Genomic DNA, 23,879 nt, shown 5'->3' with positions numbered 1-23,879 from the left:
GTGGTTCTGTGAAAATGTAAGTTAATCAGAAGCCACTACCAGATTTCTGGATTGGGCTGCGCTCAGAGTATCTTTCCTTGGCAAATCGCGCTATTCAGACACTGATGCCCTTTGCAACCACGTACCTATTTGAGAGTGGATTCTTGGCCCTCACTAACATGAAAACTAAATACAGGCACAGACTGTGTGTGGAAAATGATTTAAGACTGAGACTCTCTCCAATACAACCCACATTGCAGAGTTATGAGCATCCTTTCAAGCACACCCTTCTCATTAACCTATGGTGAGTTATTCACATTTTTTGATTAACAAATAAGGTTTTATATGTAAGATGGTTAAATAAAGAGCAAAATTATTGATTATTATTTGTGTCCTGGTCCTACAAGAGCTCTTTGTCACTTCCCACGAGCCGGGCTGTGACAAACGCACACTCATTGTTATGTTTAATAAATGTATTGTATAGTGTGGGTGTGTGTGTGGCAGGCTTACAATGATGGCAAAAAACAACATTTGAGAGTGCACTGACCCTGGTGCTAGAGAGGGTACGCAGCTGGAGGTTGAATGTTTGAAGGGGTATGGGACTATAAAACGTTTGGGAACCACTGGGCAAGTGTATTTGTGCCAAGCTTTTATTATCTTAGCTATATTTTTTATGTTGTCAGGACATGAGGCTGCTTCCTTCTGAGTTTCTTTCTGGGATACAAGCACTTTTCCTTGTTTTTTTGTTTTATTGCTCAAAGTTTTATTCCATCTCCCGTTGTGATCTTACCTTATCGATCACGTTTTGTGATGCAGCAGTGAAGTAGTTCCACTGTACATTGTGATTTACCACCCCGTTCTTGTATTATCTGAATGAGTGCGGACTAGATCCAAAAGCAATTTCTTCCCTTGCTGCAGTGAGCCACTTCTTCTGTGGGTGCTCTAGAGTCAATGTGTGAGTGAAGTTGCCTATTTGTATGTAATGCTATGTTAACCATTTTACCCCAATACTGTAAGCAAAATGCTTGTGCATGCTAGGTCTGAACATGCTCAGAAAAAGCTAGCGTAAACCTTGATTGCATCTCATTTTGCCTTCATGATTTACCCTACTGCTTGGAAAAATTGATGTAAAATCATAGAAGCCTCAGTCATGAGTCAGTGGAATCTGGTTAGTGCATCCCCCAGTGATCACTGTATGATTTGCATGCAGAGCTTTGCTGGACTAAACCTGACCCCATCTGATTTTAATGGGTATTGTAAAAAGGCTAATCCTTACACCTGCTAACCAGCAAATCTGGTTTCTGTGAGCTGAATCCCATTCAGTGGAAGCGTCTGCCACAGTGGTACTATGCAGGCAAAGGTCGATTTGTCATATCGACCTGACCTGGAGCACTCTCACAGGCACAAAAGCCATCTCCCACTGTGACTGTCTTCACCCTAGACATGGCTGTGTGACTCTTCATTGTGTGTGTGTGACTTGACTATTGTCTGTCTGTACTTTAGCATGATTTCAGCTCTCCGGCTTCAGCTCTCCGGCTGTTGGCATGCTATCTTTTGTTTCTAGGGGATTCAAGCACAGACAAAACAAGTGCACACACACACACACTGACTGCAGTTCTCTGGTGTATTCAGCACTGGTTTATTGTCCCAGAATGCCTGCTTCGTGTGTGTGCGTGTGTGAGAGAGAGAGAGAGATACTGTTGTTGATTCTAGCCTCTTGTCTTTTAAAGCGAAGGCAAGCTCCCTCTGGTTAAAGTTTAATCTGAAAGAGCCCTTTAGTAGTTATACAATGCCCCTGTGTCTGAGTCCACAGCACTTTGCACAGATAATGTCATTGTTTTATTATCTCTAACCATTAACATAGTACTAGACAACTACTTGTTTACCACAGGTGTCGGGATGTAGCTATGTTTTTAATTAATAGTCATGACTGATAATTGGCTCAAAGTTTCAAAACCTGATCTTGTTGTGATTTTAAATCCACAGATTCAAGGTAAGATATCTGCTGAACCTTGGCTTGTTTCCATTTTAATTGAACAGTTGCATATTCATTTAGTATTGACCCCCCCCTAATGGCTAGGCTTTGAGTAGAACCTGTGTGTAGTCTACTAACTGTAACTCCTGCTGATATTTGACTTCTCTTCAAGGCACCTCTTTAAATCAATCTTAAGTACTCCAGTGAGGGCATCAGCTTAGCCAGATCCTTTTAAAACGATGAGACTCCATTACTGTATTTGTTCAGGTCTGTCTGGCCGCTGGCTGATAGTAGATTACAGTCTGACTACAGCACTTTAGCTGGCCCATCCGGTCCTTACTTCAACACACTACTAATTGCAGCTAATTTTAGCTCCTACTTTGCCAAACTCCATAGCCCAATTCTGTGGCAAAGCTCCCAAATGCTCTTAATGGTTTTACTATCTATGCCCATTATGCTAAATAGATTTTGGAACAATTAAGGTAATTTTTATAAACATAAATTCATTTTCTGTGATTTAGAAAATGCTACGGTATAAAGGTAAATACTTAATTTTGATAGTTTTTACGTGAACTGTTCTTACCAAAGCCTACTCCTCACTGCTCAAGATGTTTGTGTGCCTCAAAGAACACCTTCTCTGTTCGTATATGGAATTTTGTGGGTGTGTGATGATAAATTAAAACAGTGTCTTTAGAGTTTTAAATTGTCTTATTTGTATGCCTTTCTTCCCTAATCCAGATTGGAGGCTGCAGTAGCCTGAATGTCTTCTGTGTTCGAGGGAACAGGCTGACAAGAATTCCCTCTGAGATCTCTCAGGCCACAGAACTGCATGTGTTTGATGTGTCTGGAAATAGGTAGGCTACATAGAAATTAAATTCAATGCATCTTTATTAGCCTGTGATCATATTCACATTTATATCATATACACAACTGGTCAAAGTTTTAGAACACCTACTCATTCAAGGGTTTTTCTCAATTTTTTACTATTTTCTACATTGTAGAATAATAGTGAAGACATCAAACTTATGATATAACACATGGAATCATGTAGTAACCAAAAAAGTGTTAAAGAAATCAAAATATATTTTTTTATTTTAGATTCTTCAAATAGCCACCCTGTGCCTTGACAGCTTTGCTTACTATTGGCATTCTCTCAACCAGCTTCACCTGGAATGCTTTTCCAACCATTTTTGTTGGAAAAGAGTTCCCACATATGCTGAGCACTTGTGGGCTGCTTTTCCTTGACTCTGCAGTCCAACTCATCCCAAACCATCTCAATTGGGTTGAGGTCGGGTGATTATGGAGGCCAGGTTATCTGATGCAGCACTCATTCACTCTCATTCTTGGTAAAATAGCCCTTACACAGCCTGGAGGTGTTGGGTCATTGTCCTGTTGAAAAACAAATGATAGTCCCACTAAGCCCAAACCAGATGGGATGGCGTATCGCTGCAGAATGCTGTGGTAGCCATGCTGGTTAAGTGTGCCTTGAATTCTACATAAATCACAAGCAGTGTCACCAGCAAAGCACCCCCACACCATAACACCACCTCCTCCATGCTTCATGGTGGCAAATACACATGCGGAGATCATTCGTTCACCCACACCACGTCTCACAAAGACACGGCGGTTGGAACCAAAAATCTCCAATTTGGACTCCAGACCTTAAGGACAAATTTCCACTGGTCTGCTGTCCATTGTTCGTGTTTCTTGGCCCAAGCAAGTCTCGTCTTCTTATTGGTGTCCTTTAGTAGTGCTTTCTTTGCAGCAATTCGACTATGAAGGCCTGATTCACACAGTCTTCTCTGAACAGTTGATGTTGAGATGTCTGTTACTTGAACTCTGTGTTAGAATGGTGCCGGAAGAGATGGCAGCCATTTTACGGACTCCTAACCAATTGTGTGGGTTTTTTTTCACGTTATTTGTAACTGTGACAATAACATTTGATTTGAAGCATTTATTTGGGCTGCAATTTCTCTGGTTGGTAACTCTATTGATCTTTTCCTCTGCAGCAGAGGTATCTCTGGGTCTTCCAATCCTGTGGCGGTCCTCATGAGAGCCAGTTTCATGATAGCACTTGGTGGTTTTTGTGACTGCACTTGAAGAAACTTTCAAAGTTCTTGAAATGTTCCGTATTGACTGACCTTCATGTCTTAAAGTAATGATGGACTGTCGTTTCTCCCTTGGTTATTTGAGCTGCTCTTGCCATAATATGGACTTTGTCTTTTACCAAATAGGGCTATCTTCTGTATACCCCCCCCCCCACCTTGTCACAACTCAACTGATTGGCTCAAATTAACTTTTATTTAACCTTTATTTAACTAGGCAAGTCAGTTAAGAACAAATTCTTATTTACTATGACTGCCTATCAGTGCCTTTTAACAAGGCATACCTGTTAATTGAAATGCATTCCAGGTGACTACCTCATGAAGCTGGTTGAGAGAATATCCAAGTTGACAGCTTTGCACACACAAGTCCTAGGGTTGCTATTTTTTTGGTTACTACATGATTCCATATGTGTTATTTCATAGTTTTGATGTCTTCATTATTATTCTACAATGTAGAAAATAGTAAAAAATTATGAAAAACCCCTGAATGAGTTCTAAACTTTTAACCTGTAGTGTATATTATTATTATTTATCTTATTATACACCAGACCGAGTAATGCTTTTAGATGTAGCAAAGTAAGTCATAATATTTGACACCAATGTAGACTCTGAGCTGTCCACAAATCAATAAGGGTCACACAATATTCTCTGCAGTCTTTAAATAACACATTATCATCTCTCTCCAGACTACTCCACCTACCCATATCTCTGACCATGCTGCGACTCAAGGCCCTGTGGCTGTCAGAGAACCAGTCCCAGCCTCTACTCACCTTCCAGAATGACATGGATCCAGAGTCGGGGGAAAAAGTGCTCACCTGTGTTCTCCTGCCCCAGCAGCCTTTAGAACCTGACAGTAAAGGTAAGGTCTTCTCATGTACTACCAACTCTGTGGTCTTGTGGATAGAGTATCCGCCCTGAGATTGGAAGATTGGGGCACGAGTCATTTTTATTTAACCTTTATTTAAGTAGGCAAGTCAGTTAAGAACAAATTCTTATTTTGCAATGACGGCCTACCCCGGCCAAACCCTCCCCTAACCCGGACGACGCTGGGACAGTTGTGCGCCTCCCTATGGGACTCCCAATCACGGCCGGTTGGGATACAGCCTGGGATCGAACCAGGGTTTGTAGTGACGCCCCTAGCACTGAGATTCAGACCGCTGCGCCACTCGGGAGCCTGAAGACTGTAAAAATGTGACCTGATTCGTCTCTGCTTGGCACTCTGCATTAAAGGGAAGATTTCTTTTATCCTTCCAATACGACATATCGCTTTACATTTGTATTTCGGGAGAAATGTATATTTGATATAATGTAAAGAGGAGCACTAGACGAGCAAGAATGAAGCCACTGTCCACATTAGACGGTAAAGACCCTTATATCGAGTCCTCATTGTTTTTGCTAAAATAAATTGGCACTCTGAATAAAGCCAATTTATCATTTGACCATATCCTGTGATTTAAAAAAATTCTTTGTCAGCTAAAAAAAAGTTGCACTTATACAGCGTGCAGGCTTTTAGCATAGCCCCTTTTACACTGCTGCTGGCCTACCCCTACTAGCTAACCACTAGCAGCCTTGAAACACATCACTTATTAGCAGTTCAGCATATCAGCATTTCTTTATATAGTAGACATTGAACGTCGATAACCAAACTGGCTAAAACTCTGTTGTTGGCCGATGGTAGCTATAGCTAGCCACATGCTAGCCTGAGGGCTTCCTTTCGGAAAAGCTGACCACGACTCCATTTTGTTGCTTCCAGCCTACAAACAGAAACTAAAACAACAAGCTCCCTCGCTCAGGTCTGTTCAACGCTGGTCCGACCAATCTGATTCCATGGTTCAAGACTGCTTCGATCACGTGGATTTGGATATGTTCCGCATTGCGTCCAACAACAATATTGACGAATACGCTGATTCGTTGAGCGAGTTCATTAGAAAGTGCATTGACGATGTCGTACCCACAGCAACGATTAAAACATTCCCAAACCAGAAACCGTGGATTGATGGCAGCATTCGCGTGAAACTGAAAGCGCGAACCACTGCTTTTAACCAGGGCAAGGTGACCGGAAACATGACCGAATACAAACAGTGTAGCTATTCTCTCCGCAAGGCAATCAAACAAGCTAAGTCCCAGTATAGAGACAAAGTAGAGTCGCAATTCAACAGCTCAGACACAAGAGGTATGTGGCAGGGTCTACAGTCAATCACGGATTACAAAAAGAAAACCAGCCCCGTCGCGGACCAGGATGTCTTGCTCCCAGACAGGCTAAATAACTTTTTTGCTCGCTTTGAGGACAATACAGTGCCACTGACACGGCCCGTTACCAAAACCTGCAGGCTCTCCTTCACTGCAGCCAACGTGAGTAAAACATTTAAACGTGTTAACCCTCGCAAGGCTGCAGGCCCAGACGGCATTCCCAGCCACGTCCTCAGAGCATGCGCAGACCAGCTGGCTGGTGTGTTTAAGGACATATTCAATCAATCCTTATCCCAGTCTGCTGTTCCCACATGCTTCAAGAGGGCCACCATTGTTCCTGTTCCCAAGAAAGCTAAGGTAACTGAGCTAAACGACTACCGCCCCGTAGCACTCACTTCCGTCATCATGAAGTGCTTTGAGAGACTAGTCAAGGACCATATCACCTCCACCCTACCTGACACCCTAGACCCACTCCAATTTGCTTACCGACCGAATAGGTCCACAGACGACGCAATCGCAACCACACTGCACACTGCCCTAACCCATCTGGACAAGAGGAATACCTATGTGAGAATGCTGTTCATCGACTACAGCTCAGCATTTAACACCATAGTACCCTCCAAACTCGTCATCAAGCTCGAGACCCTGGGTCTCGACCCCGCCCTGTGCAACTGGGTCCTGGACTTCCCGACGGGACGCCCCCAGGTGGTGAGGGTAGGTAACAACATCTCCACCCCGCTGATCCTCAACACCGGGGCCCCACAAGGGTGCGTGCTGAGCCCTCTCCTGTACTCCCTGTTCACCCACGACTGCGTGGCCATGCACGCCTCCAACTCAATCATCAAGTTTGCGGACGACACTACAGTGGTAGGCTTGATTACCAACAACGACGAGACGGCCTACAGGGAGGAGGTGAGGGCCCTCGGAGTGTGGTGTCAGGAAAATAACCTCACACTCCAACGTCAACAAAACAAAGGAGATGATTGTGGACTTCAGGAAACAGCAGAGGGAGCACCCCCCTATCCACATCGACGGGACAGTAGTGGAGAAGGTGGAAAGTTAAGTTCCTCGGTGTATACATCACGGACAAACTGAATTGGTCCACCCACACAGACAGCGTTGTGAAGAAGGCGCAGCAGCGCCTCTTCAACCTCAGGAGGCTGAAGAAATTCGGCTTGTCACCAAAAGCACTCACAAACTTCTACAGATGCACAATCGAGAGCATCCTGTCGGGCTGTATCACCGCCTGGTACGGCAACTGCTCCGCCCACAACCGTAAGGCTCTCCAGAGGGTAGTGAGGTCTGCACAACGCATCAACGGGAGCAAACTACTTGCCCTCCAGGACACCTACACCACCCGATGTCACAGGAAGGCCATAAAGATCATCAAGGACAACAACCACCCAAGCCACTGCCTGTTCACCCCGCTATCATCCAGAAGGCGAGGTCAGTACAGGTGCATCAAAGCAGGGACCGAGAGACTGAAAAACAGCTTCTATCTCAAGGCCATCAGACTGTTAAACAGCCACCACTAACATTTAGTGGCCGCTGCCAACATACTGACTCAACTCCAGCCACTTTAATAATGGGAATTGATGGAAATTATGTATAAATGTACCACTAGCCACTTTAAACAGTGCCACTTAATATAATGTTTACATACCCTACATTACTCATCTCATATGTATATACTGTACTCTATACCATCTACTGCATCTTGCCTATGCCGTTCTGTACCATCACTCATTCATATCTTTATGTACATATTCTTTATCCCTTTACACTTGTGTGTATAAGGTAGTAGTTGTGGAATTGTTAGGTTAGATTACTTGTTGGTTATTACTGCATTGTCGGAACTAGAAGCACAAGCATTTCGCTACACTCGCATTAACATCTGCTAACCATGTGTATGTGACAAATAAAATGTGATTTGATTTGACCAAACTGGCTAAAACTCTGTTGTTGGCCGATGGTAGCTATAGCTAGCCACATGCTAGCCTGAGGGCTAACATTGCTAATGATATTAGCAGCAGTAACAGTAAATCCAGGTATACTGGCTAACACACATTGGCTACAATGATATGCTGCAAGTTATATCTTGCCTAGCTAAATAAAGGTAAAAAAGCCTGTAGCACATAAAAATCATCTGTCCTCGTTTGCAACCCTCACTACAAAGTTCCAAACTGCCTCTGGAAGCAACGTCAGCACAATAACTGTTTGTCTGGAGCTTTATGAAATGGGTTTCCATGGCCAAGTAGCTACACGTAAGCCTAATATCGCCATGCGCAATGCCAAGCGTCGGCTGGAGTGGTGTAATGCTCGCCGCTATTGGGCTCTGGTGCAGTGGAAATGCGTTCTCTGGAGTGATGAATCATGCTTCACCATCTGGCAGTCCGACGGACGAATCTGAGTTTGGCGGATACCAGGAGAACTCTACCTGCGCCAAAGCATAGTGCCAACTGTAAAGTTTGGTAGATTAGGAATAATGGCCTTGGGCTTTTTTTCATGGTTTGGGCTTTGTTCCAGGGAAGGGAAATCTTAACGCTACAGTATACAATGACATTCTAGACAATTCTGTGCTTCCAACTTTGTGGCAACAGTTTGAGGAAGGCCCTTTCCTGTTTCAGCATGACAATGCCCCCGTGCACAAAGCACGGGGGCATTGTAAAACTCTGTGTTGTTTTTGTCGCACTGTTTTGCTTTATCTTGGCCAGGTCACAGTTGTAAATGAGAACTTGTTCTCAACTGGCCTACCTGGTTAAATAAAGGTGAAATAAAATAAAAAGTGAGGTCCATACAGAAATGGTTTGTCGAGATCGGTGTGGAAGAACTTCACTGGCCTGCACAGAGACCTGACCTCAACCCCATCGAACACCTTTGGGATGAATTGGAACGCCAACTGCGAGCCAGGCCTAATTGCCCAACATCAGTGCCGACCTCACTAATACCTGCAGCAATATTCCAACATCTAGTGGAAAGCCTTCCCAGAAGAGTGGAGGCTATTATAGCAGCAAATGGGAGACCAACTCCATATTAATGCCCATGATTTTGGAATGAGATGTTCGACAAGCAGGTGTCGCATACTTTTGGTCACGTAGTGTACCTTGAAATAAAGAATGACAATCAGATTTAGTATTTGACTATACATTTCTGCAAAATGTGCAGTATTCTGTTGATTGAGTTGTAGTAGCTAGCTTGCTTATTCCATCCCCAAACACGCTAGATCCGTGTGAGTGGGCCAATTTGTTTTGTATGGCCCGATTCACTTAGATAGCTGGTTGTCCCTGTTTATTATCATAGTAGCAACATAACATGACAGCAACATAACATGACAACTCTATGGGCATTGTAGTACCTACCAACCCGAAGGGATAATCTCCGCATGTGTGGTTCCCACCGTGAAGCATGGAGGAGGAGGTGTGATGGTGAGGGGCTGCTTTTCTGGTGACACGGTCTGTGATTTATGTAGAATTCAAGGCACACTTAACCAGCATGGCTACCACAGCATTCTGCAGCGATACGCCATCCAATCTGGTTTGGGCTTAGTGGGAATATCATTTGTTTTTCAACAAGGCAATGACCCAACACACCTCCAGGCTGTGTAAGGTCTATTTGACCAAGAAGGAGAGTGATGGAGTGCTGCATCAGATGACCTGGCCTCCACAATCACCTGACCTCAACCCAATTGAGATGGTTTGGGATGAGTTGGACTGCAGAGTTTTTAATTTAAAAGAATATTTTTTATTTCACTGTTATTTAACCAGGTAGGCCAGTTGAGAACAAGTTCTCATTTACAACTGCGACCTGGCCAAGATAAAGCAAAGCAGTGCGACAAAAACAACAGCACGGAGTTACACCTAAATAAACGTACAGTCAATAACACAATAGAGTGAAGGAAAAGCAGCCAACAAGTGCTCAGCATATCTAGGAACTCCTTCAAGACTGTTGGAAAAGCATTCCAGGTAAAGCTGGTTGAGCGAATGCCAAGAGTGTGCAAAGCTCTCAAGGCAAAGGCTGGCTACTTTGAAGAATCTAAAATATATTTTGATTTGTTTAACAATGTTTTGGTTACTACATGATTCCATATGTGTTATTTCATAGTTTTGATGTCTTCACTATTATTCTACAATGTAAAAAATAAAGAAAAACCCTTGAAGGGGTAGGTGTGTCCAAACTTTTGACTAGTACTGTACATGTCATTAAACAGTGCACTGCTGCCACCACCAGGCTGTTTCTCTTGAAGTTGGTATATTTTTGATAATTGTATTTCAAATTGTGAAAATAAGTGTGTGTGTGTGTGTGTAAAATATGTTTATAAACTTTTGCATAAAGACATTTTTAGAAAGACTATCATCAATCTATATTGCCATAATTTCTTTCAAATCTAACAAACATCCATTTTCATCACCAGTAAGAAACTGCTAACATCTAAGAACTGCTAGCAAACTTGCTAGCACAACAAGTGAACAACTTTGAGAGGGCAAGCTTGCCAAATAGAGACCCCTGGAAATCATCCAACGAAAATAAGAACTGCAGTTAAACCGAAAATATACGGTCAGAGGAGAATAATTATTCTGATAAAGGAATTTTGGATGGGGGGTGAAATAGATGCATGCTAGAACAAAAGAAACGCAACGCCATGTGTAAATTAATACCAAATGAGTGCAGGAAATTTAAGAAATTCATAAATTATGGAATTGAACAAATAACTATGCAAATGGAAAACCATTGGTTGAGTTCTGGAATTTGAGGCTACAAAAAGGGATTTTAATTCCTATGCAATGTTCTACAAATAGGACTAGTTCACTGTCAGTTTTGTCCTATTATTTTTGTTGAACAGTAAAAAGCAATCAGAATGGAGAAAAGCCCATTCAAACCACTTGGAATTAATTTATTGCCATCCTAGGGCCATGCACTACCCATAAAGCATATTTAGAACTTTTATTATTCAGAAACCTCATACCGTCCTACCTTCAAAAATGATAAAAATACCAGGATATCATATTTTAAGCCGTCACTGAGCTTTGTATGTTCTACTGTCAAAACCACTATGACCACTAGCTATACCGCAGCTGCCTACAGTAAAAAGAGACCTGTAATGTCACAGGGATTCTTTCTATATGGGTTTCAATTTGTATTACGTGATCTTGGTCATTGGCAATTTCATCACCTAAAAGCTTTCTCATGGGTCACTGGCCTCTCTATACACCTACTGTATGTAATCATTTATAGATCAGCTATAAGCGCCTTTACTCCAAATTCTACCCCATAGTGAAATTTGTTTAATCCTACAGGTTATATCCTATTCCCATTCTACGTCACTCCTTTGCATATTCTCCAGAGTCCTACAAGCAATAGATTCGGTCTTAACATGATCAAAACCGTGGGGCACTTATCACATGATCTACTTGGAGAAGCACACAGTGTCCTGTATCCCTGATCCGTCGCTGTATTGGTGATGCATATTAAGAGGGGGAAGTGGGGATCACAGAGCCTCTAACCCAGGGTTGTCAAACTCATTTTTCCTGCAGGCTGCATTCGGTCTTCACCGAGGTCCGGAGGACTGTACATTTTCCTCGCCGTCAAAATGTACTAACATTTTTTTCCTATCCTTCGCTTTTGGAATTCGTTATGCTCCCTGATTGTCTAGTGGACCTGATTGGTGTCACAGTTTTGCCCCAGCTAACACACCTGACTCCAATAATCACCTAATCTTGATCTTCAGTTTAGAATGCAATTTGATTAATCAGCTGTGTTTTGCTAGGGATGGAGAAAGAAGTGTGACACCAATCAGGTCCTCGGGGACTGGAGTTGCTCACCCCTGACTCTAGTGTGACTGTTAGCTTGCTGGACAGAGTGAAGAGACTATAAATGTAGGTCTATTGTAATTTCTACACAGTTGAGATTTGGTTTTAGTCATTTCAATGTCGACGGAGATTGTTTTTCCCTGATTTATTTTTTGTAATACTACCGGTCAAAAGTTTTAGAACACCTACTCATTCAAGGGTTTTTCTACATTGTATAATAATAGTGAAGACATCAAAACTATGAAATAACACATATGGAATCAGGTAGTAACCAAAAAATGTTAAACAAATCTAAATATATTTTATGTTTGAGATTCTTCAAATAGCCACCCTTTGCCTTGATGACAGATTTGCACACTCTTGGCATTCTCTCAACCAGCTTCACCGGGAATGTTTTCCAACAGTCTTGAAGGAGTTCCCACATATGCTGAACACTTGTTGGCTGCTTTTCCATCCAAACATCTCAATTTGGTTGAGCTCGGGGGATTGTGGAGGCCAGGTCGTCTGATGCAGCACTCCACTACTCTCCTTCTTGGTCAAATAGCCCTTACACAGCCTGGAGGTGTGTTGGGTCATTGTCCTGTTGTAAAACAAATGACAGTCCCACTAAGCCCAAACCAGATGGGATGGTGTATTGCTGTGGTAGCCATGCTGGTTAAGTGTGCCTTGAATTCTAAATAAATCACCAACAGTGTCACCAGCAAAGCACCCCTACACCATAACAACTCCTCCTCCATGCTTTAAGGTGGGAAATACAAATGCAGAGATCATCCGTTCACCCACACTGCGTCTCACAAAGACACGGTGGTTGGAACCAAAAATCTCAGATTGTGACTCCAGACCAAAGGACACATTTCCACTGGTCTAATGTCCATTGCTTGTCTTTCTTGACCCAAGCAAGTCTCATCTTATTATTGGTGTCCTTTAGTAGTGTTTTCTTTGCAGCAATTTGACCATGAAGGCCTGATTCACGCAGTCTCCTCTGAGCAGTTGATGTTGAGATATGTCTGTTACTTGAACTATGTGAAGCATTTATTTGGCTGCAATTTCTGAGGCTGGTAACTCGAATGAACTTGTCCTCTGCAGCAGAGGTAACTCTGGGTCTTCCATTCCTGTGACGGTCCTCATGAGAGCCAGTTTCATGATGGTGCTTGATGGTTTTTGCGACTGCACTTGAAGAAACTTTCAAAGTTCTTGAAATGTTCCGTATTGACTGACCTTCATGTCTTAAAGTAATGATTGACTGTCATTTCTCTTTGCTTATTTAAGCAGTTCTTGCCATAATATGGACTTGGTCTTTTACCAAATAGGGCTATCTTCTGTATACCCTCCTACCTTGTCGAAACACAACTGATTGGCTCAAACGCATTAAGAAGGAAAGAAATTCCACAAATGAACTTTTAACAAGGCACACCTGTTAATTCAAATGCATTCCGGGTGACTACCTCATGAAGCTAGTTGAGAGAATGCCAAGAGTGCGAAGCTGTCATCACGTCAAAGGGTGGCTATTTGAAGAATCTGAAATATGAAATTTTTTGATACTACATGATTCCATATGTGTTATTTCATAGTTTTGATGTCTTCACTGTTATTCTACAATGTAGAAAATAGTAAAAAATAAATGAAAAACCCTTGAATGAGTAGGTGTTCTAAAACGTTTGACGTGTGTGTGTACACATTCGGAAAGTGTTCTGAGATCTTGACTTTGTACACATTTTGTTATGTTACAGCCTTATTCTAAAATGGATTAAATAAAATAAAAAATCATCATCAATCTACACACAATACCCCATAATGACAAAGCAAAAATAGGTTTTTAGATTTTTTGGTAATTTATAGAAAATTACAAACCGATACCTTAATTACTTAAGTATTCAGACCCTTTGTTGTGAGACTCGAAATTGAGCACAGGTGCATCCTGTTTCCATTCATCATCCTTAAGATTTTTCTACAACTTCATTGGAGTCCACCTGTGGTAAATGTCAGTTGATTGGACATGATTTGGAAAGGCACACACCTGTCTATATAAGGTCCCACAGTTGACAGTGCATGTCAGAGCAAAACCCAAGCCATGAGGTCGAAGGAATTGTCCGTAGAGCCCCGATACAGGATTATGTTTAGGCACGGACTGGGGAAGGGTACAAAAAAATGTCTGCAGCATTGAAGGTCCCCAAGAACACAGTGGACACCGTCATTCTTACACGGAACCCAAACCGCTGCGTGCGTGCGCCATCGGGCATAAATGTATTTTGTCCCACCACACCAAACGCTATCACGACACGCAGATTAAAATATCAAAACAAACTCTGAACCAATTACATTAATTTGGGGACAGGTCGAAAAGCATTAAACATTTATGGCAATTTAGCTAGCTAGCTTGCACTTGCTAGCTAATTTGTCCTATTTAGCTAGCTTGCTGTTGCTAGCTAATTTGTCCTGGGATATAAACATTGAGTTATTTTACCTGCAATGCACAAAGTCCTCTACTCCGACAATTAATCCACACATAAAACGGTCAACCGAATTGTTTCATCTCTCCTTCTAGGCCTTTTCTTCTCTTGACTTTATATTGCGATTGGCAACTTTCATATATTAGGTGCATTACTGCCACTGAACTCGTTCGTCTTTCAGTCACCCACGTGGGTATATCCAATGAGGAGATGGCATGTGGGTACCTGCTTCTATAAACCAATGAGGAGATGGGAGAGGCAGTGTGATCTGCGTCACAAATAGAACTGACTTATATTTTAGCCCTTGGCAACGCAGATGCTCGCGAGCAGTGTGGGTGCAATAATTGAATAATAAAGATTTCTAAATGTATTTTGCAATGCTCGCGCACGCGACACGAGCGTTGTAGTCAGCATGTTAAATGGGAGAAGTTTGGAACCACCAAGACTCTTCCTAGAGCTGGCCGCCCCGCCAAACTGAGCAGGGGGAGAAGGGCCTTGGTCAGGGAGGTGACCAAGAACCCGATGGTCACTCTGACAGAGCTCCAGAGTTGCTCTGTAGAGGTAGGAGAACCTTCCAGAAGGACAGCAATCTCTACAGCAGTCCACCAATCAGGCTTTTATGTAGAGTGGCCAGACGGAAGCCACTCCTCAGTAAAAGGCACATGACAGCCCGCTTGGAGTTTGCCAAAAGGTACCTAAAGACTCTCAGACCGTGAGGAACAAGATTCTCTGGTCTGATGAGGTCAAGATTGAACTCTTTGGCCTGAATGCCAAACGTCACGTCTGGAGGAAACCTGTCACCATCCCTATTGTGAAGCATGGTGGCGGCAGCATGTTTTTCAGTGGCAAGGACTGGAAGATTAGTCAGGATCGAGGGAAAGATGAACGATGTAAAGTACAGAGAGATCATTGATGAAAATCTGCTCCAGAGCACTCAGGACCTCAGACGAAGTTCGAACATTCACCATCGACCAGGACAACGACTCTAAGCATACAGCCAAGACAATGCATGAGTGGCTTCGGGACAAGGCTCTGAATGTCCTTGAGTGGCCCAGCCAGAGCCCAGACTTTACCCCGATCAAACATCTCTGGAGAGACTTGAAAATAGCTGTGCATCGACGCTCCCCATCCAACCTGAAAGGGCTTGAAAGGATCTGCAGAGAAGAATGGAAGAAACTCCCCAAATACAGGTGTACCAAGCTTGTAGCGTCATACCCAAGAAGACTTGAGGCTGTAATCACTGCCAAAGGTGCTTCAACAAAGTACTGAGTAAAAGTTCTGAATACTTTTGTAAATGTGATATTTCAGTTTATAAAAATAAAAAGTGCAACATATCAAAATAAAATGTGTCATTATGGTGTATTGTGTGTAGATTGATGAGAAGAAAACAAATATATTTAATTAATTTTACAATAAGGCTGTAACAGAATGTAGAAAAAAATCAAGGCGTCTGAATATTTTCCGAGTGCACTGTGTAACATTTTTATAGCATTTTTATTCAACCACCTGCGGGCCGGATTAAGTGGGATTCCATGCTTGATCTGATCCTACGCTGCCCCCAAGGGTCTGCTCCTCTGCTATGTATTGGAAAATTAAAAGACCTCAGTGGATTGGACAGCTTTAAAAAAAAATGTTTTTATTTATTTAACTAGGCAAGTCAGTTAAGAATAAATTCTTATTTATAATGACGACCTAGGAACACTGGGTTAACTGCCTTGTTCATGGCCAGAACGACAGACTTTTACCTTGTCAGCTCGGGGATTCGATCTAGCCATCTTTCGGTTACTAGCCCAACGCTCTAACCAGTAGGCTGCCTGCTGCCCCAGATAAAGAGGCTTACCTCCCGACTGAACTTCAGCCATTAAAATCTTTCTGTGCTGGGCGAGGAGAGGCTCGCTCTCTAACTCAGCTGAGGCCTGGTGGAATCTAGGCCTGATCCAACTGTTGATAGTGATTATTTTGCGCAATCTCCACAACCTGGTTGCTGCACCCATATGTCCCATATGTCATGTTTTTATTTTATTTGAATCATTGAGTGAATGACTACGGAGCATGTTTCTTGTTACGCCCATCCCCCTTAGTCCCTGACGTGCCTCGGAATGAGAGGACTATGTGCTTATGTTCCATTCCATGACCCTCATTCACTTGTGGAGCAGCAGATGAGGATCTAAAACTTGTGGAGGTCAAGTCAGTGAGCTCGAGTTGGGGGGGGGATTGTCTAGCTGTAAGCTTGTGGCTAAACTGGGATTTGAAACTGTGATCTGGATGGTTCCAAGTGCTCATCTGGGTGGTTTGGGGGTGCAGATTGAGTGATGCAATCATACCAAACACGTTGATTTTAATCAGTTGGAGAATTCAGGCCACTTTTGTGTTAGTTTTCACACAGGTCTTACATTTCAAGAGTGCATGTAAACATCATTTTGAAAAGCCAATTATTAATAAAGATGTGAATGATTACTATCCTCACACACACATCAAATGTATCCTGTTTTAGGCTCAGACAACCTGGCTCGCTGCGGTGCTCTGGAGAGCCTGGTGAATGATGTGGTTGATGACACCTGGGATGACAGGGCCATGAACAGGATCAGTGCCATCCACTTCCTGGATGATGACGATGACGAGGATGATGAAAAGGTGAGGTGAAGCGCTAGAAGTGTGTGAAGAGACTAAGGTTGTGGTGAGGAGTGTGTGAAGGGGAATGACAGGAGGCGATGAGGTAGAAAAGACCTTTCACCATTCACAGGGGTCGTTTGAAGCGTCAACTGTCAATACTCAATCACTAAACAAGGAATAGAGATTTAAAAATATATATATTCAACTAATATAAAGCATTGTTGAGTCCATTAACTGGTTAAACTAGGTTTAGTCTTTCAGATCTTTTAAATTACAGTCGGGTCCAAAATGATTGTTAGCCTTGATAAAGATGAGCAAAAAAAGACTGTATAAAATAAATAATACAAATACTGAGCTATATTGTATGTAAAAGGAAAAAAAGACAATTGCTCAGATAAATATTTTGTTTAACAATTTAATATTATTTTTCCTCAAAGATGAGAGTCAAAATTATTCGTCTGCGCTTATGGACTTGCCCTCTTCAATTCAAGTCTCATAAAATATTTTTAGAAAAGGGCTCAGTTCCATTAATAATAGAATATGCCATTTAGCAGACGCTTTTATCTAAAGCGACTTAGTCATGTGCGCATTTTTATTTATTTTTTACGTATGGATAGTCATTATCTTCGGAAGGTAAGGTATTGAAAACAGAGGTGCCAATAATTTTGACCCCTAGCTTTTTGAGAAAAAATGGACTTGTTAAACAAAATCTCTTTCTCTGTGCAACTGTATTAGTATAAAATAGTATCCCCATTTTCTTTAGCATACAATATATATACAGTATTAAAGAAAAACATTTTTATCAAGGTTGCCAATAATTTGGGACCTTACTGTATGTCCAAGTGCATATGTACACTCAGTTGCCAGTTTATTAGGTAGACCCATATAGTACCGGATCATAACCACATTTGCTTCCAGAACAGCTTGAATTCTTTGGGGACATGGAAATGTTGCTCAAATGGTATCAAGGGACCTAAGGTGTACTAGGCCTTGGACTCATGCTGCTTACACCAAATCCTGACTCTGCCATCAGCGTGACACAACATGAACCGGGATTCGTCGGACCAGGGCAATGTTTTTTTCCCACTCCTCAATTGTTCAGTGTTGGTGATTGCGTGCCCACTGGAGCCGCCACTTGTTTTTAGCTGATAGGAGTGGAACCTGGTGTGGTCATTTGCTGCAATAGCCCATCCGTGACAAGGACTGAGATGCGAATTTCACACCACTGTTGTTCTGCTCCATTATTTGCCGGTTTGTGGCCCACCTGTTCGCTTGCACGATTCTTGCCATTCTCTTTCGACCTCTAATCAACAAGCTGTTTTTTGCACTATTTTCAGGAAAGCCTAGACACTACTGTGCATGAAAAGCCTAGAAGGCCGCCATTTCTGAGATACTGGAACCGGCGCGCCAGGCACTGATGATCATACCACGGTTAAAGTTGCTTAGGTCACCCGTTTTGCCCATTCTAATGTTCAATCGAACAGTAACTGAATGCCTCAATGCCTGTCTTCCTGCTTTACAGTATATAGCAAGTCATGGCCATGTGACTCACTGTCTGTAGAAACGAACCATGCATAAACTGGTGATTGAGTGTATAACATATTATATACGTTGCTATGAAGGTAATATAATACATGACAGAATGACAGACCTGTTGTATAATCTGGGTCCATTCAGTCATACAGATCCGTCTCACTGTTTCTCCTCCCTGTCCCTCTTTGTTTCCTCCCCACAGGGAACGCTGATGCGACGGGCCACTCCTCACCCAGGCGAGCTGAAGACTATGAAGAAAGCAGCGGAGAACCTCCGCAACGACCTGAACGCCGCCAAAGGCCTGGATTCCAACAAAAACGAGGTCAATAATGCTACAGTCACCACGTCTGTGTGACTCTTACCTCAGAAACATTCTTACCTCCTGTGTCTCTCGCCATGTTCTCCTGCACAACCCCTCGAACCTACATTTCCCCACAAACCCCTCTGCGATCTACCTACCCCTCCTGCAGCTCATCCCTGGGACTCTGCTGTGATCCTCTTGTCCAGTATCTTACTTCATTTCCAATACCCTGCACGGTATCTGGCTCAGACTACCAGGGCCTATGTGCCTTCTTTTCAAACAGCAATAATATGCACAGGTGTGCTATTTTTTAAAGTTAGTGCTTTTTAAAGATGTATTTTTTCTGTTTTTTACAGACAATAGGTAGTTGCACTACTGTAAGTCTTAAGTATATTAAATATTGTTGACATCTTTATATATATTTGTTTTATTTTTTAAACACTGGGGGAATATTTCTTTTTACATTTTGGGGATACTTAGTTTTGGACCTACTGATTTAAGAATTATTGTATAGTCATTTGTGAATATTGATACTTTTATACTTTTTGGCAGCTCAGATGGTGTAAATTAAAACAATGTATAGCAAGTTTCTTAAACTATCGCAGAATTTAAAAAAAAAAATGTTATATCTTGGTATTTGGTACGTATTTTATTTCCTTTTTAGTGTTTTCTTTTTAAGTAAAGAAATTAACAAAAATGCAGTTGCTAATGTCTTATCAAAACAATATAATTCCCTTTGGGTGAGTAGACAGCCTCGAATCTTCTTTTCTACTCCATTGTCTAACTTCTTAATCAAATCCTAAACTCACTTTTATATAGACATGTTTGGTAATTTTGTAATTAAGTTTGGAACATGTACCATAACCACTCTCCCACAACAGATTGAGTGGAAGTGACAAGGCTGTCTTAACTTTTTTCATTGCGATTCACTGCTTTGAAATGTTTTCTTAATACCAGATACCAGAAACAGCTGCATTTTAAACATTTGCCACTTTCTCCCTTTAGCATATGAGCTTAGACTTTCAATGGCCAATTTCATTACAAACAAGGTAATAAGGACCAGGGTGGAATCTTTTGAAAATGCAGTTTAAGCATACACTAATGCACTTCTTTAAGTTTATTGCGTCTTAATAAAAACAGATTGTTCTTCAAATGGTACACTACAACATTGATTTAACTTTTTTTGTTTTAAATGTATTTCAAGGAGAGGACCATATAAATTTGTTTTAATGTGGAGTTCATCTTTTAAAATGATTTTCTTTAATGATCAAGCTGCACAAAAACACAATTTGAAATTGGCATGGACACTGAGCCTACAGATTTGGATTACTTTTAACCACTGATAAAATAAAATGGGTTTAAAACCAAACATGATTCGTTATTCCCCTTAACTTCGTTTTTAGTCCATTAGTCTTTAGAGTTTCAGCCTTTAGTCCTTTATGAAAAATGTAGACCTTCCGTTTTTGCTTCACCATCTCACAATTGTTAACATGTCATCTAACGTCTCATAACTGTTAACATGTCAAATCATAAATGCCATATTTTTTGTATTCAAGCCGCACATGCCCGTTATCATTGATTATTCTTAAATACTGTATGTATTTGCCATTAAAATTGGATTAGACTTTAACCGTTTAATTTTTTTAAAGGAAATCACTCAGTTTTAACAAAGCCCATTGATAAAGAGCTCATCAGGGTGGTCATTCACATACACACGTTAGTACTTTTTCCTCAACCATTCATCTGTTTTGTCCATCCAACTTGCATTGCATGACTTGTGTATATAGTATGCAACACCTCACCTAACTGTCATGTGCTGTATGTGAAGTCTGCTTGTCTTGAAATGAGAGTGTAAGTATGGACTGCATTCAATGTTGCATTCACAAAGTTTAAATTCCATGTGTTTATCTCAAGTAGATGTTTATATTGTATTAATACAATGCAATGAGTATCGTTATCCCTAACCGTGCCCTGGTTTTATTTAGGCTTTTAAAAGCAAATTATACATCCCCTGAACAGCTTGTATGATTTTCAAGTCTACAGTGCCTTCAGAAAGTATTCATACCTCTTGACTTATTCCACATTTTGTTCTTACAGCCTGAATTCAAAATGGTTTAAATATATTTTTTCCCCACCTATCTACACACAATACCCCATAATGACAAAGTGAAACATGATTTTAGACATTTTTGCTAATTTATTGAAAATGAAATACCTAATTTACATAAGTATTGACCCGCCTGAGTCAATACAAGTTAGAATTACCGCTGTGAGTCTTTCTGGGCAAGTCTGAGCTTTGCACACCTGGATTGTACACTATTTGCCCATTTATTATTTTCAAACCGCTTCAAGCTCTGGCAAATTGGATGTTGATCGTTGCTAGACAACCATTTTCAAGAATTGCCTAGGGTTTCAAATAGATTTAAGTCAAAACTGTAACTCGGCTATACAGGAACATTCACTGTCTTCTTGGTAAGCAACCCCAGTATAGATTTGGCCTTGTTTTAGGTTATTGTCCTGCTGAAAGGGGAATTCATCTCCCACTATCTGGTGGAAAGCAGACTGAACCAGGTTTTACTCTTGAATTTTGCCTGTGCTTTGCTCCATTCAGTTTCTTTTTGTATCCTGAAAAACTCCCCAGTCCGTAATGATTACAAGCATACTCATAACATGATGCAGCCGCCACTATGCTTGAAAAATATGGAGTATACAGATAGCCTAGTGGTTAGTGTTGGTTAGTGACCGAAAGGTTGCTGGAACAAATCCCGAGCTGACACGGTAAATACTGTCGTTCTGCCCCTGAACAAGTCAGTTAACCCACTGTAGGCCGTCATTGTAAATAAGAATTTGTTCTTAACTGACTTGTCTAGTTAAATAAAGGTTTCATTTTTTTATTTTAAAAAGTGTTGTATTGGATTTGCCCCAAACATAACACTGTATTGAGAACAGCATGCATGTTTTGGAATAGTTTTCTGTACATTCTTCCTTTTCACTCTATCAATTAGGTTAGTATTGTGGAGTAACAAGAATGTTGTTGATCCATCCTCAGTTTTCTCATATCACAGTCATTAAACTCTGTTTTAAAATCCCTGGGTGGTTTTCTTGCTCTCCGGCAAGTGAGTTAGGAAGGGCGCCTGTATCTTTGTAGTGACTGGGTGTATTGAAACACCATGCTCAAAGGGATATTTTTACCCATCTACCAATACTGTAGGTGCCCTTCTTTGTGAGACATTGTAAAACCTTCTTGTCTTTGTGGTTTAATCTTTGTTTGAAATTCACTGTGGGACTGAGGGACCTTAAAGATAATTGTATGTGTGGGATACAGAGATGGGGTAGTAATTCCAAAATCATGTTAAACGCTATTATTATTAAACAGAGGCCATGCAGTTTGTGACTTGTTAAACAAATGTGTACTCTTGAACTTATTTAGGCTTGCCATAAAAAATGGGTTGAATACTTAATGACTCAAGACAATTCAGCTTTTCATTTTGAATTACTTTGTAAACATTTCAAACAACTTCATTCCACTTTGACATTATGGGGTATTGTGTGTAGGCCAGTGACCATAAATCCCATTTTAATACATTTTAAATTCAGGCTGTAGCACAACAAAATGTAAGTCAAGGGTTTGTGAATACTTTCTGAAGGCACGATATCACCCTGCTTCTGAAGTGTTCTGGTCCTTAATAGATAACCAATGGAACTGTATAGCTTACTTTTCCTTATCTGCCATTTTGTAAAGGAAGTGTATACATCTCCCAAAGGGACTGTCTCTCTGATTTCATCATTCCTGGAAAGGCAGAGCTCACTGTTTCCTGCCATGTCAGTAAACTTCTATAATTGATTAAAGCCTCTAGATTTCTACAATATCCTTTGGTCTTAACAGCTGCAATGATGTACGTGGTGCTTTGCCTCTGAAACCTAACAGAAATTAAATACACTGCTCAAAAAAATAAAGGGAACACTTAAACAACACAATGTAACTCCAAGTCAATCACACTTCTGTGAAATCAAACTGTCCACTTAGGAAGCAACACTGATTGACAATAAATTTCACATGCTGTTGTGCAAATGGGATAGACAACAGGTGGAAAGTATAGGCAATTAGCAAGACACCCCCAATAAAGGAGTGGTTCTGCAGGTGGTGACCACAGACCACTTCTCAGTTCCTATGCTTCCTGGCTGATGTTTTGGTCACTTTTGAATGCTGGCGGTGCTTTCACTCTAGTGGTAGCATGAGACGGAGTCTACAACCCACACAAGTGGCTCAGGTAGTGCAGCTCATCCAGGATGGCACATCAATGCGAGCTGTGGCAAGAAGGTTTGCTGTGTCTGTCAGCGTAGTGTCCAGAGCATGGAGGCGCTACCAGGAGACAGGCCAGTACATCAGGAGATGTGGAGGAGGCCGTAGGAGGGCAACAACCCAGCAGCAGGACCGCTACCTCCGCCTTTGTGCAAGGAGGAGCACTGCCAGAGCCCTGCAAAATGACCTCCAGCAGGCCACAAATGTGCATGTGTCTGCTCAAACGGTCAGAAACAGACTCCATGAGGGTGGTATGAGGGCCCGACGTCCACAGGTGGGGGTTGTGCTTACAGCCCAACACCGTGCAGGACGTTTGGCATTTGCCAGAGAACACCAAGATTGGCAAATTCGCCACTGGCGCCCTGTGCTCTTCACAGATGAAAGCAGGTTCACACTGAGCACGTGACAGACGTGACAGAGTCTGGAGACGTCATGGAGAACGTTCTGCTGCCTGCAACATCCTCCAGCATGACCGGTTTGGCGGTGGGTCAGTCATGGTGTGGGGTGGCATTTCTTTCGGGGGCCGCACTGCCCTCCATGTGCTCGCCAGAGGTACCCTGACTGCCATTAGGTACCGAGATGAGATCCTCAGACCCCTTGTGAGACCATATGCTGGTGCGGTT

At 41.8% G+C, this 23,879-nt stretch overlaps 1 protein-coding gene across 1 annotated transcript in view; it reads left to right on the top strand.

Moving 5' to 3' along the window:
* The window catches only part of LOC139571174 (leucine-rich repeat-containing protein 1-like), a 71,254-nt gene extending 50,932 nt beyond the window's left edge, over positions 1–20,322 (top strand). Inside the window, exons 11-14 of the mRNA XM_071393791.1 lie at positions 2,693–2,808; positions 4,746–4,918; positions 17,001–17,140; positions 18,855–20,322. Of these exons, the coding sequence (XP_071249892.1) occupies positions 2,693–2,808; positions 4,746–4,918; positions 17,001–17,140; positions 18,855–19,007 (582 nt within the window). The 3' untranslated portion in view covers positions 19,008–20,322. The remainder of the gene's footprint in view (positions 1–2,692; positions 2,809–4,745; positions 4,919–17,000; positions 17,141–18,854) is intronic.
* Positions 20,323–23,879: the final 3,557 nt, after the last annotated feature.

Source organism: Salvelinus alpinus, chromosome 3 (genome assembly GCF_045679555.1).
Source record: "Salvelinus alpinus chromosome 3, SLU_Salpinus.1, whole genome shotgun sequence".
Classification (NCBI taxonomy): Eukaryota; Metazoa; Chordata; class Actinopteri; order Salmoniformes; family Salmonidae; genus Salvelinus; species Salvelinus alpinus.
Note: the sequence above shows the minus strand (reverse complement) of the source record. Positions and strands in the feature narration are given on the sequence as shown.